The 16,842-nt window shown below is 42.9% G+C and overlaps 7 protein-coding genes across 7 annotated transcripts; 6 read left to right on the plus strand and 1 right to left on the minus strand.

Annotated features, from left to right (window-relative positions):
- Window positions 1-32: 32 nt before the first annotated feature.
- On the minus strand, window positions 33-329 carry LALA0_S01e15368g (LALA0S01e15368g1_1; the record flags this gene model as incomplete). The annotated part of the gene is made up of 1 exon (XM_022774812.1): window positions 33-329. One exon carries the CDS (start codon window positions 327-329, stop codon window positions 33-35), a length of 297 nt encoding a protein of 98 aa, XP_022626872.1.
- An 876-nt stretch (window positions 330-1,205) lies between these two features.
- On the plus strand, window positions 1,206-3,455 carry STE11 (LALA0S01e15390g1_1; the record flags this gene model as incomplete). The annotated part of the gene is made up of 1 exon (XM_022774813.1): window positions 1,206-3,455. The coding sequence occupies one exon, from the start codon at window positions 1,206-1,208 to the stop codon at window positions 3,453-3,455; it is 2,250 nt and encodes a 749-aa protein (XP_022626873.1).
- Window positions 3,456-3,741: 286 nt separating this feature from the next.
- Window positions 3,742-6,819, plus strand: PEP5 (LALA0S01e15412g1_1; the record flags this gene model as incomplete). The annotated part of the gene is made up of 1 exon (XM_022774814.1): window positions 3,742-6,819. The coding sequence occupies one exon, from the start codon at window positions 3,742-3,744 to the stop codon at window positions 6,817-6,819; it is 3,078 nt and encodes a 1,025-aa protein (XP_022626874.1).
- Window positions 6,820-6,982: 163 nt separating this feature from the next.
- On the plus strand, window positions 6,983-8,962 carry FUS2 (LALA0S01e15434g1_1; the record flags this gene model as incomplete). Its single annotated transcript, XM_022774815.1, has 1 exon — window positions 6,983-8,962. One exon carries the CDS (start codon window positions 6,983-6,985, stop codon window positions 8,960-8,962), a length of 1,980 nt encoding a protein of 659 aa, XP_022626875.1.
- A 180-nt stretch (window positions 8,963-9,142) lies between these two features.
- RRS1 (LALA0S01e15456g1_1) lies at window positions 9,143-9,760 on the plus strand (the record flags this gene model as incomplete). Its single annotated transcript, XM_022774816.1, has 1 exon — window positions 9,143-9,760. One exon carries the CDS (start codon window positions 9,143-9,145, stop codon window positions 9,758-9,760), a length of 618 nt encoding a protein of 205 aa, XP_022626876.1.
- A 244-nt stretch (window positions 9,761-10,004) lies between these two features.
- LALA0_S01e15478g (LALA0S01e15478g1_1) lies at window positions 10,005-10,722 on the plus strand (the record flags this gene model as incomplete). The annotated part of the gene is made up of 2 exons (XM_022774817.1): window positions 10,005-10,040; window positions 10,114-10,722. The coding sequence occupies 2 exons, from the start codon at window positions 10,005-10,007 to the stop codon at window positions 10,720-10,722; spliced, it is 645 nt and encodes a 214-aa protein (XP_022626877.1).
- Window positions 10,723-11,247: 525 nt separating this feature from the next.
- LALA0_S01e15500g (LALA0S01e15500g1_1) lies at window positions 11,248-15,225 on the plus strand (the record flags this gene model as incomplete). The annotated part of the gene is made up of 1 exon (XM_022774818.1): window positions 11,248-15,225. One exon carries the CDS (start codon window positions 11,248-11,250, stop codon window positions 15,223-15,225), a length of 3,978 nt encoding a protein of 1,325 aa, XP_022626878.1.
- Window positions 15,226-16,842: the final 1,617 nt, after the last annotated feature.

A 16,842-nucleotide genomic window follows, 5' to 3' on the forward strand; every position in this document is an offset into this window, starting at 1 on the left:
AAGGCTAACGAGAGGGCTGACTAGCTAAAACCTCAGGTTTCCTTCTTTTTGAACGGTTCTTTCCCCTTTAAATCTGCCGTTGGTCTATGATCACCTCCTAAAGTTAAAGGAGAAGACAAATTCTCGCCTACTGAACGTTTGACGGGCTCGAAAGTATGTGGCTTGCGTAAATGCTCAATATTCACCTCCGCACGCTTACCGGCACGATCAAGATAGAATTTTTTGCGTTCCTGGTTGTCCTGATTGTCCAGGTTGTCCTTATTGTTGCTCATTGTTAGTTGTGATGAGCGCTGGATGATGTTGATTAAGGTTGTAGTGCAGTAATGCATCTTTAATTTAGGGTCTATACTGATATTTCGGAATAAAAATCACTACTGACGTGTGTGTCACTCTTCAGTCATGTGTCTACAGTAGTCAGATGAACTAAGTTCGGAAGTGAAGCTATACTCGAGAGATAGGGGGGTGCTACATCAACTTACAATTTTGTATAGAATCCCAATAACACTGGTGACGCGATAGCCTATTAAGAACTCGAATTATAGCGAAGAACTGATGAGCAAAACAACGATCGCTATACACGAGTGTGACGTCTGTCAGATCAACAAAAAAAAAACTGTGAGATCGTTGCAATACAGTAGAGTTGCGAACCGCAGTAGAATCGAAATGGGGTATTTCACGAGAGTTGCAGATTAATTTTCTCCCCTCTTTCGTTTGTGCGACCACAAATAACGCTGCATTTCAATTACACGGTACGATTAATAAAATCAAACTTTCATTCACCAAAATTGCCAAAAAATTCGTTGCGCGGCGTGAAAATCCATAGTTTTTGTACGTCGCTATATTTATTGACTTCTACATCTTTTCTGCTGTGTTAAGCTTTTTCAGTATCCTTTGATTCTAATAGTCACTTGTAGGGTCGTGTAAAACAGGAAAAAGAATTCTCAAATTTCAACGTTCCGAACTCTTGATCAGATCTCAAATCAAGCGGCTCTAGCTGCTCCCAATAATCTCGCTATGTGTGGCCTTATGGATCGAACTTACAACCTCGGGCTGTGGCACGTGATGTTTTATCTTATTTAAGGTCTCATGAAGACTTATATTGATTGATCTACCATATATTTAAAAGATGGTTGAGCGAGTCGCACCAATTGTTTCTTTGATCTGGGTCCCTCTTTCCCCTTTAATACCTTGCCTACTCTACCATCATGGCCGAGAATGAGCCTTTTGTCGTACAGTTTTTGAACGAGCTCAATTGCGCCCAGTACATCGACCGGTTCAAATCCTGGAATCTTACATCCGAAAATGTGGTCGCACATTTGGATAAAGAGATCTTGATCGAAGTAGGTGTCAAAAAAATTGGAGACCGTATTAGAATTCTTAAACGGTCCCAAACGTTACGTGGAAGCAAGTTCCGGTCCCCTATAGAGGCAAGGGAACTCTTACAGAGATTCCAGGCTCTCAGCCTTACGCAACTAACTACAACAGAAGAACTGGTTACAGACAAACACTCCGCCATTTTCATTCTGAATGATGGATCTGCCAAGAAAGTGAATGTAAACGGCTGTTTCAACGCAGATTCCATTAAGAAAAAGCTAATCAAGAAACTTCCAAGTGAGTTTATTGCATGCACTCCGCAAGGCGAAGAAACACGCAATTCTCAGGACTATGACGTGTTTGTAGTGGATTACACCAAAAACGTTCTGCATTTGCTGTATGACGTAGAACTAGTCACTATATGTCATTCCACAGATCGTGTTGAGAAAAATAGGCTCATTTTTGTTTCGAAGGATCAAACCCCAAACGAGAGAGCTACACTGACATCTAAAAAACTCCATCTCAAAACTTTGAGCGTTATCAACCAACTTGGTTCTATCTCTAACTTCACAACTGCCACTCCAAACTCGAGAGCTCGTTTTCATGCTGCAGATACTTTGGCGTCCTACGGTGCCTCTCCGGTTCCACAAAGCAGTCTTAGGATCGAAAACTCTAAGGACAACATTAGACAGATTTTCAATCAAAGACCTCCAAGTGAATTGATCTCCACAAATCTTGGTGAATACTTCCCGCTCGCGGATTCCAAAAGTCTTCGGAAAACTGTGAAAAGCTCAGTGCGACAATCTATAAGACTAAGCTCCATCAACGGTTCTGTCGCACCTGCTAACGGTAACAATGTGGGGAATATATGGGTGAACAATTCCAATGCGGTTGGCAGAGCACTTCTGCAAAGCATAGACCAGACTTCAACGGATCCATCGGCCACAGCGGGAACTGAAAAGACCGGTACTGCTGTGTCAACCCGTCGTGGCAGTGCTGAAGATGATACGCTGAATTTCAGCCCTGCAGAAACGTCTCGCGAAGATTTGAGCGTCCGAAAGGCGAGCGGAAGCTCTATAGAGTCCAAACAGGCACCAACTAAACGTCCAGGTCTCATTTCTCATAGTACCTACGGCGAAAAAGCATCACTCAGACAGAAAAACACGGATCGCATAGAACTTTTACAGGTGCAATCAGACTACGAAGAAGACGACGGAGATATCATTTCGCTACCAACCAAAGTCGCCACTCCTAAAAATTGGCTCAAGGGTGCGAGGATCGGAGCAGGTAGTTTCGGTAGTGTGTACCTGGGTATGAATGCCCAAACCGGTGAACTGATGGCCGTAAAGCAGGTAGAACTCCAGCCAGCTGCGGTCACCGCAGGCGTAATGTCCGTATCTGACGGTGTCAAAAAACAGTACAATCAAAATGCAGGCACAGCTGCCGCCAAAAATAGCTCTCAGATACACAGGAAAATGATTGACGCATTGCAGCACGAAATGGGGCTGCTCAAAGAATTACACCACGACAATATTGTGACCTACTTCGGCTCGTCCCAAGAAGGTGGGAATCTCAACATTTTTCTGGAATATGTGCCGGGTGGATCGGTTTCCTCCATGCTCAACAACTACGGTCCGTTTGAAGAGCCATTGATCAAAAATTTTACACGCCAAATCTTGATCGGCCTTGCTTACTTGCATCGGAAGGACATTATTCACAGAGACATCAAGGGTGCAAACATTCTGATTGACATCAAGGGCTGCGTCAAAATTACAGATTTTGGTATTTCCAAGAAACTTTCGCCTTTGAACCAGCAACAAAACAAAAGAGCATCATTGCAGGGGTCGGTGTACTGGATGGCTCCCGAAGTAGTGAAACAAGTGGTGACCACCGAGAAAGCTGACATCTGGTCTGTTGGATGCGTCATAATCGAGATGTTCACGGGCAAACACCCGTTCCCAGATTTTTCGCAGATGCAGGCCATCTTCAAGATCGGCACTAATACCTACCCAGACTCTCCGTCTTGGGCTAGTGAAGAAGCCAAGAGTTTTCTGCGTGAAACTTTTGAATTGGATTATCGCAAACGGCCAAGCAGTATCGAGCTTCTACAACATGCTTGGCAAGACACTTCTCTGTTATAATTTCAATTCACCGGACATGTATCAAACCGATAACCTAGTCAAACAGCAAACACTTGTCGACTTCCAGTTGGATCGAACCTGTGTGAGTCCAACCTGTTGTGGAATCTTGGTACTTAGAACTGTCATCAAGCATCACCGGTCACGTGTGGTTGTGTCTTGCACAATATATTAGTTTACCAGTAATTACTGCTTGTTAGAATCTCGAAGTTTCCCGGTAGACCAGTTTGAATCTACCCACTAGATCCATTACAAGTTGCCAGCGTTGGCCCTTATTAGTTGCTAACATATGTCATTTCGCTCATGGCGTCAATTCCATTTCTTCGAGAATATCCCGATTCGGGATCCTAAGTTGGGCAGCGACAGACCCTTTTTCTCTGATCCTACAATAACTGCCGTGTGCCCGGTTTCGAACGAAAGGCTTCTCATTGCAGTACAGTCGAGACTCTTGCGTTTGGTGAATCTATCGACGTTGGAAATTGAACTAGAATTCGAAGCGTATTCTGAAGGTTTCCAAACGACATACCTGAGCGCAGTACAAGATAATCTTATTCTCAGCGTGGCTGAACAAATGGGCAAGCCATGTTCTTTAAAAATATGGAAACTGGACAAAAGGCCCAGAAATGAATTCGATTTTCACAGCAGCATAGAGGTGAAAAATGGCAAGAACACGTTTCCCTTGTCAGCCATCGCAGTATCAAAAGGTGTGGACTGTATCGCCGTAGGCTTCGTCAACGGAAGGGTAGTATTGATACGAGGTGATATTTTGCATGATCGGGGCTCAAAACAGAGAATCATATACGAAGACCCCAATAAGGAGCCGATAACTTCGTTGATTTTCGACCGTGACAGCCGAAACTGTTTTGCTTCCACGACATCGGCATTGCTACTTTTTGACACTTCTGGAAGAAACCATGGGCAGGCAGACTTGATTCTAAGTTCTGAATCCGGGGTTGACATCAATTGCAGTTGTTCGAGCAGCGATGGTCAGGAATTTATCTGCTGTTTTGCGAACTCCATTGATTTCTACAAACCCACCGGTGAGAAGCGATCCCTGGCAACTGATCTGTCCATGATCAAAAGAGTATTCTCAATTGATGGAGATCATCTGCTCGTTCTAGCCGGGGTACAAGCGTCAAATACCACCGCCTTGCATGCTTTCAAGTCTACTGTCCCGAGCAACAGGGTTATCGTCCTTGACATTCGAAATAAGCTGATCGTCATGAACAGCTTAGTGAACGGAAATGTATTAGATGTCTTCCCAATGAGATTTACGGGAGATCAATCAGTGATGCTACTGACGTCTGATGGCACGCTGCATAAAATCACCGAAAAGTCTATTACAGAAAGGCTGCAGATTGTTGAGCAGAAAGAACTTTTTCAGATAGCTCTTGATATTGCCAAACAAAACCGACTGGAAGATATCCAGATCGAGGAAATCAGGAAAAGGTACGCCGATTATCTTTATAAATCAGGGTCCAAAGCCGCCGCTATTGAGCAATATCTACAATGTCTTAACGTCACTGAGACAAGTGAGGTAATTGCCAAGTTCGGTATTGAGAGCTCATCGAGCTCTGAGGACATATCAAACTTGTCATTTTACGTTTTCTCAGTGATCCAGAATGAGATGGGGACCTCCGATCATGTAACACTTTACATCATATCTTTGATAAAGATGAGGGACGAACAAGGGTTGGAAGATTTCGTAAAGCACTTCACTAGGAATGGGAGGTATTTACAACAGGAAGAACCCGCGCAAAATTGGATGGAGGATGATGAATCATACTACTATTCTGATGCAAACCTTTTCGATCTCGAACTCGTACTAAGATTACTTCTAGAGTCCGGATTTGCACTACAGGCTTACAAGATTGCTAGAAAGTTTTCCAAAAGCCCTGAGGTCGTGGTCGATATCTTGATCGAAAACCTAAATGATCCACACTTGGCTCTAAAGTATACAAAGAGTCTACCAGTTGACGATACGCTTCGTATTCTGATAGCTTTCTCAAAACAGCTTTTAGAGCTCTTACCGAATGACACGAACGCATTACTCATTGAGCTTTTTACAGGAAAATTCCAGCCCGCAAAATTGGAGGATATGAATGACGAAAAGCAGCCCTTACACAACGAAGAGATGGATCACAATGTTTTTTACAGTTACAACTCTTTCCTGGACTTCATGCGAGGCACAGGGAACTCCAAAAATGCGGAGTTGGATGTAAGTGTTCCAACCTATCATCCACCGAGGCCCGCATTAATTTTCACTTCATTCGTTCATCAACCTTTCGAGTTTGTTGTGTTCCTCGAGGCTTGCCTGGGTAGCTATAACGAGTTTGATGGCTTTGATCACGACAAGCAGCTTATCTTGACCACACTATATGACGTTTATCTGTCACTGGCGAAGGATGACATTAAAAGCCGTCAAAAAGAGTGGAAAGAGAAAGCCCGCGCTGTATACCAACAAAGCGTACAGCTGATAAGGGCAAGTCAGTCTACAAATGGAACGCTAGCATCAGATAAACCAATTAAACCGGTGGACAATTCTTTGATGATGCTAATCTCACAAATTAATGAGATTGACTTACCCCAAGAGGAAGATGAACTCAGCCCTAAAGGTCCGAAGCTCGCATTCGATAAAGCCGACTTGGTCTACAAATTTGAAGCACTGTGTTCAACGAATGATGCCAAAACAGCTTTACAGTTTATCGAACGTTATGGAGGTCAAGAGCCCGAGCTATACTCGATGGGTTTGGCACACTTCGTCGTCGCAAGAACCACGATGGAAGAGATCGGAGGCGAATCCGTCTTCAAGGAAAAAGTTTTGCGGAAAGTTTTGGATTTAGATTTAATGCCCTTGCTGGACATTTTACAAGTTCTAGGCTCAACCAACGTTGTCACTTTCGGACTTATTCAAGATATACTCATTGAACACATCAAATCTGAGAACCAAGAAATAAACAATAACAAGAAGCTCATCGAGTCTTACGAGCACGAGCTTACTGAGAAGAACGAGAAGCTGAAATCGTTGACGGATGAAAAAAATCCGCTTCAAATCCAGCTCAAAGACCAGGCCTGTGATACCTGTCATTTAAAACTCACTCCACCTATCTTATTCTTCAAGTGCAGCCATCTATATCATCAGAGCTGTTTGAATGAAACTGATTCGTCTGCAGGGGACGACCGGCATTTCCAGTGTCCGCAGTGTATGGTTGATTTTGAAACAGCTGCTGGAATGAAACAAGTGCAGGTAGATACAAAAACTAATGCAGAGCTTCTTCGCATGACGCTGAACGATGAATCTAATGCCAAAGACCGTTTCAAAGTGGTTACAGACTTTATTGGTAGAGGTGGTGCCGACTCGTCGTAAATGAGCATCCGAAGTGTCAGGTTCTCTCAAGATGATACTAATCTGACACATCAAAGTTTACACCATCTTCAAGCAAAAGACACAGCCGGCTACTAATGTATTTAACGGGATCGCATTTCACAACATAATCCTCACAATGGGAGCTCGAAGAAATCGTTTAAAAATGATGAAATCGACAACTTCAGTCTTTCCACTTGATTATCCAACAAAGTCGACAATAACACCAATCAGGGAAAGTGGGCAAGGGTTCTTCGATGACTCGGATAAACCCCTCACAGGATTATCAGGTAAAAACACTACTTTTAACACAGGGACCAATCCGTATTCAAAATCTATCTGGCGCACAGAACACGACTTTAGGGCCAACGCAGAACAGTTAGCAAGACTGAAGTCCCGAGTATCCGACGCACGTTATTCGAATAAGTGTGATGTGCTAACGAGAATGGAGTGTGTACCTTCACCAACGGAACCTCTCCACATAGAGAAAATCGATAACCCGCGACCACCGACACGTCATGGGAAAGATTTTCTCGACTCTCTATTCGAGTTGCTCGCTAATGAAGAGAAATATGCTTATGTGACGGATTCACTCAACATGGTTTACCGCTGGGAGCTTCATAACAATAAAAAGTTCAAAAACAAGTTACTTGCTCAAGATTCTCAAGACGAGATTGTAGTTTTTGGTAACATTGACACCATAACACAATTGAGCAAAATTCTAGTCAAATCGATCAAAAAATACGTATTTGCATGCTGCAGGTCAGGCACTGTAAGAGAGGACTGGGAAAATTTTGGCACCTATCTCAGCGTACCGCAAGAATTTCGAGACAATTTCAATCCGATTGAATTTCTCGACTCTCATTTGAACAAGATCAAGTCAACATACTCTGCCTATTTTTCGAGTCATCAAAAACAAACTCAATTATTGGCCGATTTAAAGACCAAACAACGACCTTTGTTTTACAAATGGTACGAAATTTGCCTTCAAAAAAGTGACCACCTTCGTCTGGAAGATATCTTAGAAGCCCCCATCCACCATGTTGATCGCTTTCTCGAAGATCTGCGGCGGATGGTCACTCATGCCAAGAATTATCTTACACCGGAAACATTGCAAGGGCTCATCTCTTTCACGGAACGCTATTCGGCGTTTCAAACGGATTCTTTGGCACTTTTGACGTCCGAGCAGACAAGCTCGCGCCGCGCGCCTTCAATGCCACCCGATATTCAAAACGAGAAACATCTAACAGTACCAATTAGCAACGATTCCTGCAGATCGAGTGACACACATTTTTCTCTGTCATCGAGTCGATATTCAGACCACACCAACATGGATGTTACTAATGGTTTTATCCTAGCTGAAGAAGAAAATGAAAGGTCGAAGGAGTTTCATAGTCACTCGGATAACCCAACCCTCGCAGAATCCATTGATAAATTCAAACGAGTGGAGCGATTACTTGACAAGTTGAACAAAGAGCTCATTAATTTAGACTTGACCGCCATTATTGACAAAAACCTGCGTCAAGCAGAGCAGTGGCGCAACATATTTGAATTCGAACCTGCCATTCCACTGTTTGCGGTCGAAGACAACGTGGAATCCATTTACACAGCCTACATCAATAAGATTCATCAGCAACGCGAAGAAGTAATGCTACTTAAGTTAACGAGTCTGCAAACACACGTCGTGGATCCGCTGCAGCACATGCGGAAAATGTGCGAACATGTCAGCATCCAAGTAGGGAATCTCAAAGTACTCAAAAAGGATTACCTGGCTTCGTTGATGACCAAGGACAAGCGTGATATTAAAACGCAACTCTTGGTCCGGCATTTTGAAGAACTTCAGACGCAGTTGTTGAAAGAACTGCCATTCTTTCTTCAGATTGTATTCAAACTAGTAGAGCTATTGCTTCTAGGCTACAACAAGTGCATGTTGCATTACATGGAGTCCTTGTGTGGTGGGAAACGCTTATTGAATCGGGAACTAAAGCTGCTTGAAAACGGGGAACGGGATTCTGGCGATAATTTTGATATTCTTCAGATGTTCTCGACTTCTAGATTTTATGTCAAGCAATTGATCCGCGAAAATTGGAACTGCAATGGCAGGGCCATGGAAAGCCGTGTGGTGCGAAAGTTGTTTGAATTATGATATGCACTTTTATTATCCTGTCATTCGATGACAGAGGCGTATCAAACGACAAGTATTTTTTGGCATCTGAAAAATTTACAACTTTGGTCTACCAGACATGCGATGAGCTAACGATGAGCTATACAGAGACTTGAGTTTAAGCTACAAAAGTAACCCGAAAGGCTCACCGACTCTAAGAAAATGTCAACTAGTGCCGAGGAGAGAAAATCGCTACCGGTTACGGTAGAGAAAGCTATTCCGGTCACGTACGATTTGGGAAACTTGGCCGTGTTCGATTCCAACACATTGGACAGGAATGACTTGGACTCTTCGAACGCCAAGCGGGAGGAGCATATCAAAACTTTGACCCGTGATAACGTGCAGCTTATGATCAATCAGATCTTATCCCTTCCCATAAAAAATAGTACTGAATCCGTTAATGGTTCGAGTGGACAAAGTGCCAATGTAACATTAGTACAGCTACCAGACCCAACCACGGATCTTCCCAGAGAGAAACCTTTGCCTAAGCCCAAGGCTCCCACAAAATGGGAGCAATTTGCTGCGAAGAAGGGTATCAAGTCCAAGGAGAAAGCGGGCAAAATGGTTTACGACGAGGCATCAGGCGAATGGGTGCCAAAATGGGGCTACAAAGGTGCCAACAAGAAACTGGACTCTCAGTGGTTAGTGGAAGTGGACGATGCTCCAAAAAAGAGTGGTGATGAGCTGATCGACCCCAGAAACCTAAGTCGGGCCGAACGTAAAAAGCTGGTCAAGAAAAACGAGCTTCAGCAAAAGAGAAATCTAAAGGGCGCCAAATAAACGGCTTAAGTTCCAAAACTAATATATAGCTACCGGTCAACTGTACAATAGCGCATTTAACTGCATTCTCACATAGAACAAATCAATCAACAGCGTTGTCTTTTCACTTTTTTTCTTGCTTTACAGACAATGAGATGGCATCGGGCGAGTTAATGATATTATTGAAGTACCTGTTCACCTACACCTACAAGAGAAAGTTTACAGACATCTTTGATACAAACAACTGTAAGAGAGCAAGTGCTTGATGTCAGATTTGGACGGATATGTTCCAATGATTGATGTATGTGAGAAAAGCTTGAAAGCGAGTCACCAAAGAAGCTTTACTGAACAACTTTGCTAACACGCCTTTTCAGGCTATCTTAAGCGTCTCCAATCCTGACAAAGTCAGTGCTAAAAGGATACGAAAAGCCATTCAGGAACTTTTTGCAGTTAATTTGGAAAGCCAGCGGAAAATGGTCAATGCACTGATAATTGAGCGTTTCAACGATATTCAAAAGAATAGGTCTAACATTTCGTCTCAAGAACTGGCGAAAAAGGATGCTGCCATAGCGAAAGCTCTCTCTAAAAAGCTCGATAGTACTGGAAAGAAGGCCAAATCTGGCTCTAGCATTTCAAAACCGAAAAAGAAGCGGAAAGTCAGTGAAAATGGGAACTCTCTGAGTCAGACCATGATGCAATTGAGCCCTGAATTACAGCATATTGTGAAGGAGCCTCAAATGGCTAGAACGCAAGTTGTTAAGAAACTTTGGGAGTACATAAAGGAGCATGATTTACAAAATCCAGCAGATCGCCGGGAAATAATATGTGACGACCGAATGAAGCCCATATTTGGCGCAAAGACAACCATGTTCGCACTGAATAAGAGTTTATCGAAGCATATCTTCAGTCGCGAAGACGTTGTCGACCAGGAGGATAAGACGATGAACCCCGAAGCATCTACAACTTTCGACGATCGATCATGAGCTTTAAAGCTCAACCGTCGACCAACTGATACCTCCGTTGTCAGCCCAATTGCAATTGCTCAGAACTCCAAGCATGAGTAAGGTCTACCATAAGTGCTGGTGGGTCAATTTCAAAAATTCAGAACAGTTTTGACCAATGGCGCGGTTTTATCTGCAAAATTTGAATAGCGAAATCTGATCGTTCCCCAGACATACGAGGTTCATTGGTTTGATGCATTTCCCTGTGCTGATGGACAAAACTTTCATAGAAGCGTGTGTCGCTCCAATTTTCAAGGCAAGATAATGCTGTTTGCCCAATGCCATGATCTACAGTCTTACAAAATCTTGGATAGCTGGTTTATATAGGATTTATAATGTGGAGAAGGGCTCATATCCCTTTCACAGATAGGCCATATCATTCAACTGTGTGTATGTATTCTAAATAAGCGATGTCTGTAATACATCTGAAATTCTTGGGAGTTCAAACAAACTTGTTTGCCATCGAATCTGAAAAAAGATGGTAAACTTGAGCCCTGAGTAAGATCGATGAGCGCTAGAGATGTATCGACGTCAAGTTCTTTTAGTTCAAGAAGCAATGGCCCCATAGCTGTGTCAAAAACGCCTGCTCAAAAGCTGTCACCAATCAATCCAGATCAAGTTCTCAGGTATGCCACGATAGTTGTATTACTGGAGTACATCAGCGAACCGAGATTTCGCAGAAGAGAAGTCATTGGAACAAGGCTTCAGTTGAAGGAGTCAGATTCTCGAAATGTTCGTTTGAGAAATGCAAAACAAGCAAAGCGCAGGTCTTGGCTGTTTTCTGATGATGGTAAGAAAGACGACACAAACGAGGCCAAACAACTACAGAGGTTCATACCAACATTGGAGAACTATCTTAGAAAGGTTGCAATGAAAAAGATTCTTGTGGAGCAGGAGCTTTTACGGAGAAGTCTGCTTAAGTTTTACAACGACAGTTTTCTGGATCCAAAAGCCAGAAGTCAACTTCGGACCTTAAAACGGGCCCATGAAATCATCATTTTGTTCACAAAAGCACTCCAAAGCGAGCTAGTTAAGGTGCCGTCCAAGAATGATGCAAAAGAAGAACTTTACGTTCAGGTCTGCCGCTTTACTGACATCATAACGGACTTAGCGTGGAAAGATGAATCAATAAGATCGCCGCTTGCAATGCGATTGAAGGAATATAGAGAGTCCTTCAGTAAGCCAGGAAATGCTCCACAAAGTCTGTCACCTAGTACATCACAAACCAGTTCGAGCCCAACCCTTTCAGAGAATTGTGTCAGACCATCATTCAAGGTTTCTGATGTCAAATGCGCCAGATATTTAATGGAGCTCTTCTCTCTGTCAGAGGTAGATTTTCAGCTCAAAATGGTCAAGTATGTGAATGAAATCGACAGCGATGAAATCAAAAATTACTTGCATACCTTAAAAGCAACGGTTGTCCGCCAACATACCCCAGGGTCTATGTCATCGCTATCTGAAGAAGAGACGGCAAAGAGGTGCCTGAATAAAGAAATAAAAGACATCGAGGCAACTGCCCAAAGAATGGCTGGGGCCTACGAACTGCATACAGAAGCATACACGAAAAACTCAAATACGACATCAAACCTTTTTCCCTCAGGTTCAAATGATACTTATGTTCACCTAGTAAGCTTAATTTTGAACAATGAAGCTCGGAAGGATACGTTCTCCTTCAACCTGAGCAAAGAGGCCTTTTTCCTCATCAACAAATGTGGCTCCTATTGGAACTTGGCTTGGCCATCCACAAAGGCCACAGCTATACTAAATGCAGCAAATGTGGGACTCTTGGATGGTGAATCTTCTGATCCTCGCATGCTTGAGAAAGTTTTTGAACTGATATCAACAAAAGTATTCGAAGGCACTGACATTATCAAAGAACGACAATTGTGGAGCCATACGGATCAAGATTGCTGGTTAGAAAATTTGACTTACAATTTGGAACAGACTTTTAAATCATTAAACATTTTGATTTCTGAAATACATCACAAGCCGAGACCTAAGTTCTCCCAGACCTTGAATGTCTACTATCAGATCATTTTGATGTGTGAGCTCTCGGTTGAGGACGTGACACTTTCGGATTTTCACCGAAAACATATAAAACGTCTTCGCCGCTCATTCTTCAAAGCAACAGAGGAGTTTTACGTCAGTCTTGTCAAAGATCTCCCGAGAGATAGACAGCTCGAGTTCTTTGACGTCAAAAATGTTGCTGATAGGATTTTGTCCGAGATTCAAAACATCCAGAAAATGTATCCAAAACCGTTATTGAATCAGATTAATTTGGTCTTAGAAAGTGCAAGAGTTCTTTTACAAGCGTTTGGACTGGACTGTGCAGCTATCTTATCCCAAGTTAGAGCCGGACTCAAGGTTGACGGGGATGAGAAACTTCCTTTTCATGATGCTGTAGAGACATATCGATCACTAAGAGAGCTGCGGAATGTCTTTCATCAAGTCCAGGAGTCAAAAGAGTTTCCCTTCAAATTAGAAAAGTACTTTCTCAGGTACGTTTCGCGATTATGTGACGATGCTTGCATCAATACAGTGGATGTTGTGCGAACGGCGGTTACTAAGGAAAATTGGGAGGCCGCCAACACTTTGGTAGGCTATAGTACATCTGTGATAGATGTGTTCAAAATGATAAACGAATCGATGGACTTATTCATGAAACTCGAGTGGCCAAATGAATATCAAATCTCGAAAATTTATACCTATCTTTTGAAAGCAATAGCCGATGGACTGAGTATTTATGCTAGTTGTGTGACAAGAGAAATCGAGGAAGATATTACAGCATTTCAAGCAGAAAAAGAAGAGGAAGAGAAAGAGGAAGATTCTGGTAAGGGTCTCAGCCCTTTTGCTCATTCTACTAAGATTAAAGTGAAAAATTCGTGGGTCTACACCGAAATGAAGAATGCATTGAAGTCCGTCGATGTCGTAACTCCCCGGCCTTTTGAGTTTCGGTTGAGAACATGCACTTGTTTAACAAACCTAAATCAAATACTGCTCCTGATCAACGACTTGGAAGATCGAATTGATCCTGAAAGCATATCTAAAGTTGTTCGCAGCCATGAGAAGGCAGATCCTGCACTTAAAACGGTAACCGAAAAGCAGAATAGAAGTCTTCGGCGTCTATACACTATCAAGGTGCTAAGGGCAGAGAATCTGAGTGGGTCCGCACAAGGAAATAATACATTCACAGCCGTGAGTATTGTGGACACAAGATTGAGACGTGAAGTTGCTAAGACTAGAGATGTTCTGACATCCGGTCGCGCGGTATGGAATGAAGAATTTGAGATTGATGCCCCATTGACCGAGTCGCGCTTTTTAAATGTTATCTTATGGTATCGAAAGTCGAAATTTGGTTCGTCTGCTCCTAGTGTCTACGGTAGAGCCCACCTCAGTTTGGAACCAAACAAGTTCGAAGAAGATGGTCTTCCTAGACAACTGTCACTGAATCTTGATGCTCGTGGTAGAGTTGTAGTGGAAGTAGCCGTTGAGACAGAAAAACTGGATGCATTGTTTTCTATGGGTAGGGCTTTCAGATCAATAAGCAGGGCTCGAGATAGGTCAATTGAGCTCATGGTGGGGAAATTCCAGGTATTTGTGCACTTTGCGTTTTCAAGATTGACTTTGAAGACAGTTTGCGGTCCCAATGGATTGATCCAACCAGAAGGCTCTATCGTGTATGACTCGATAGAACCTCTTTTTGATTACCTCAACGCTAATCTTAATATCCTGGCTTCTCATCTACCTCGCGAACTACTTCTTAAAATCATGCTAGAAGCGTGGGAGGTCGTCGTAAGTAGGGCCGATGAGCTTTTACTTCCATACCTGTACGAGGCGTTCGAACACCGAAATTCGAACTCCAAGAATAAAGCGAAAACAATTTGGGAGAACGCAGTGGATGCTGCCAAACACGGAATCAATGCAACAACGGCATCGGAGAGACCTTTAACTCAAATTGAGGTACATACTGTGTTTGAATGGCTGCATGCACTGTGCTTCGACTTTTTCCACAATAACGGGGAAGGTCCAGGAATAAAGGACCTTAAAAACAAACACTACCAGGCATTGTTATTCATACCGGTGTACTACGACCAGCCGACTCCTCAACTGAAGATAGAAGCGGAAAATCTTCTACAAGAATATCGCAAATTGTTATTCAATACCGGGGACAGTGGTGATGCAAGTATTAATGCTGCTCCTAAATTTTCGGGCAAACGTGCCAAAAGTCTAGCAAGAAGAAAAACCATTCTAGCCAACGCGTCCCGCAAACGACGTGTGCAGCTCGATAAGGAAATTGAGTCTGCCGAAAATAGTCTCTTGGACAAAGTCACTGCAACTCAGGATATTCTGCTGCGAATCCTGATCTCAAAGGGAGAGAGTGCTCATGTGGCGAAAATTTTAGAGGCTAGGGATAGTCTAGACAGGGCGCTATTCACACAGAACATCGTTCAGGCTGCTCGTGTAAGTCATCGAGAATCAAAATGACACGATTTGACAAGATAATGTTGAGGGGCGGATGGTGCAGTAATAATTAATAGAACCCGGTATGATTGGAACGTAGCAGCGGTGCATGACTTGACCTTACCAGGCTTCAGTAGAACGGTCAATGGGTTGCCCATGACAGGTGCCGGTAGACGCTAGTCGTACATGACGATCAATAATGATTAAACTATACAGTTCGATCTCGTGATTCTGGATTTCAAATAGGTAGTGTTAGTTCTGAAATGACACTAAAACCTCACGTCCTCGATCAGATCTTGGCTTCTCCCACGTACTTCTTTTGATCTATATAGTAAATTTGTTGACGTGTGTCTTTCTCGTTTCTCCGAAGTTCGCTATATCATTTCCACCACAGCCTCCACAGGGTGTTTACAAGTGCTCCAAATTGAATTTTATTGAGGCTTGACTACGTCAGCAGTGTCTGAGTTATTGATCTGCTTAGTTTGCTCGGTCATAATTTGTTCTCTGTTGAATAGTAATGGTCTATAGGATCTATTTATCTCTCCGTGGTGTCTTTAGTATAAGCGGAATGATCTTATGGAGTGTATAAGACGTCCCTTCTTATACAAATTCCTGGAAATGTTCCGTCGTCAACGGATAAAAAAATCTTCAAGCATTCCGGGTGCAATTGGTGGAAATGGTCTGATCCGGGAGCTATACGAGCGCTGTAAGTGGTGCCACTTGGTCCGATTGACCTCGTTCTTGTTAGATCGATGGTTATTCTAGGTTCTTGTTATTTGTGACGCAGTCGTCTTGTCACGTGTTTGTGATCACTTTGGCACATTTCTGACGCTAGACAGACAGAGGTTCTTACACTCTCTGGTTACGCAATTGACACTATCCCATATAGTCCATCAATTCCAACAAATTTATCATTTAGTCTTGTCTTGCCACGGAGGGCTCTTGGTTTTTAGATGGAACCTGAATTCTAGGCTCTATAAGCTGTTTGTAGACAGTTATGCCTGTCAAGCAGCCAAGGGTACCGGTGAGCAACTCGCGGAAAAAGCCAGCGGATTTCATAATGATCAGCTATATAGTTTGATGGAATTAGGAACCCGAGATTTGACCTGTATTGACATCTTTCAAAGAAGTTTGGTTCGGGGCACTCTCCAAATGCCAAGCCATGGTAAACTCCTGGGAATTGGATTTGTCAAAGCTGGGCATTACCCTTTTTCGTGTCTAGCGACGACAAATCATCATAGTCTGACTAATCTAACACTCATGATCACGAAAACACGGTAGTCTTCTCAACTAACACCGCGTAAGAGTAGTACGTAGCATTGGGACGCTCGAGCATTGACAAGATCACATGATTGTACACGTAAATGTGATTTATATTAGATCATTATACACGTACATATAAATCATTATGTACGTGTAAGCACTGGGTGAAATGATGTTCTCTAAATCTGACCCAATGCATAGAGATGTGCGAGGTTTCTCTTCCTGTTAGCACTTCGTTTTCTCTTAATTCCAATATCTACCTCTTTCTATTCAAATCAACGTAAAACTCGTCACCAGCTACTCATTTAACTTAAGTTCACGATCTGCTGCGGGACCTTATGTGAAACCTGACAGGAATTTCTCAAATAGTACCATATT

This window comes from Lachancea lanzarotensis, scaffold LALA0S01 (assembly GCF_000938715.1).
Source record: "Lachancea lanzarotensis genome assembly LALA0, scaffold LALA0S01, whole genome shotgun sequence".
Taxonomy (NCBI): Eukaryota; Fungi; Ascomycota; class Saccharomycetes; order Saccharomycetales; family Saccharomycetaceae; genus Lachancea; species Lachancea lanzarotensis.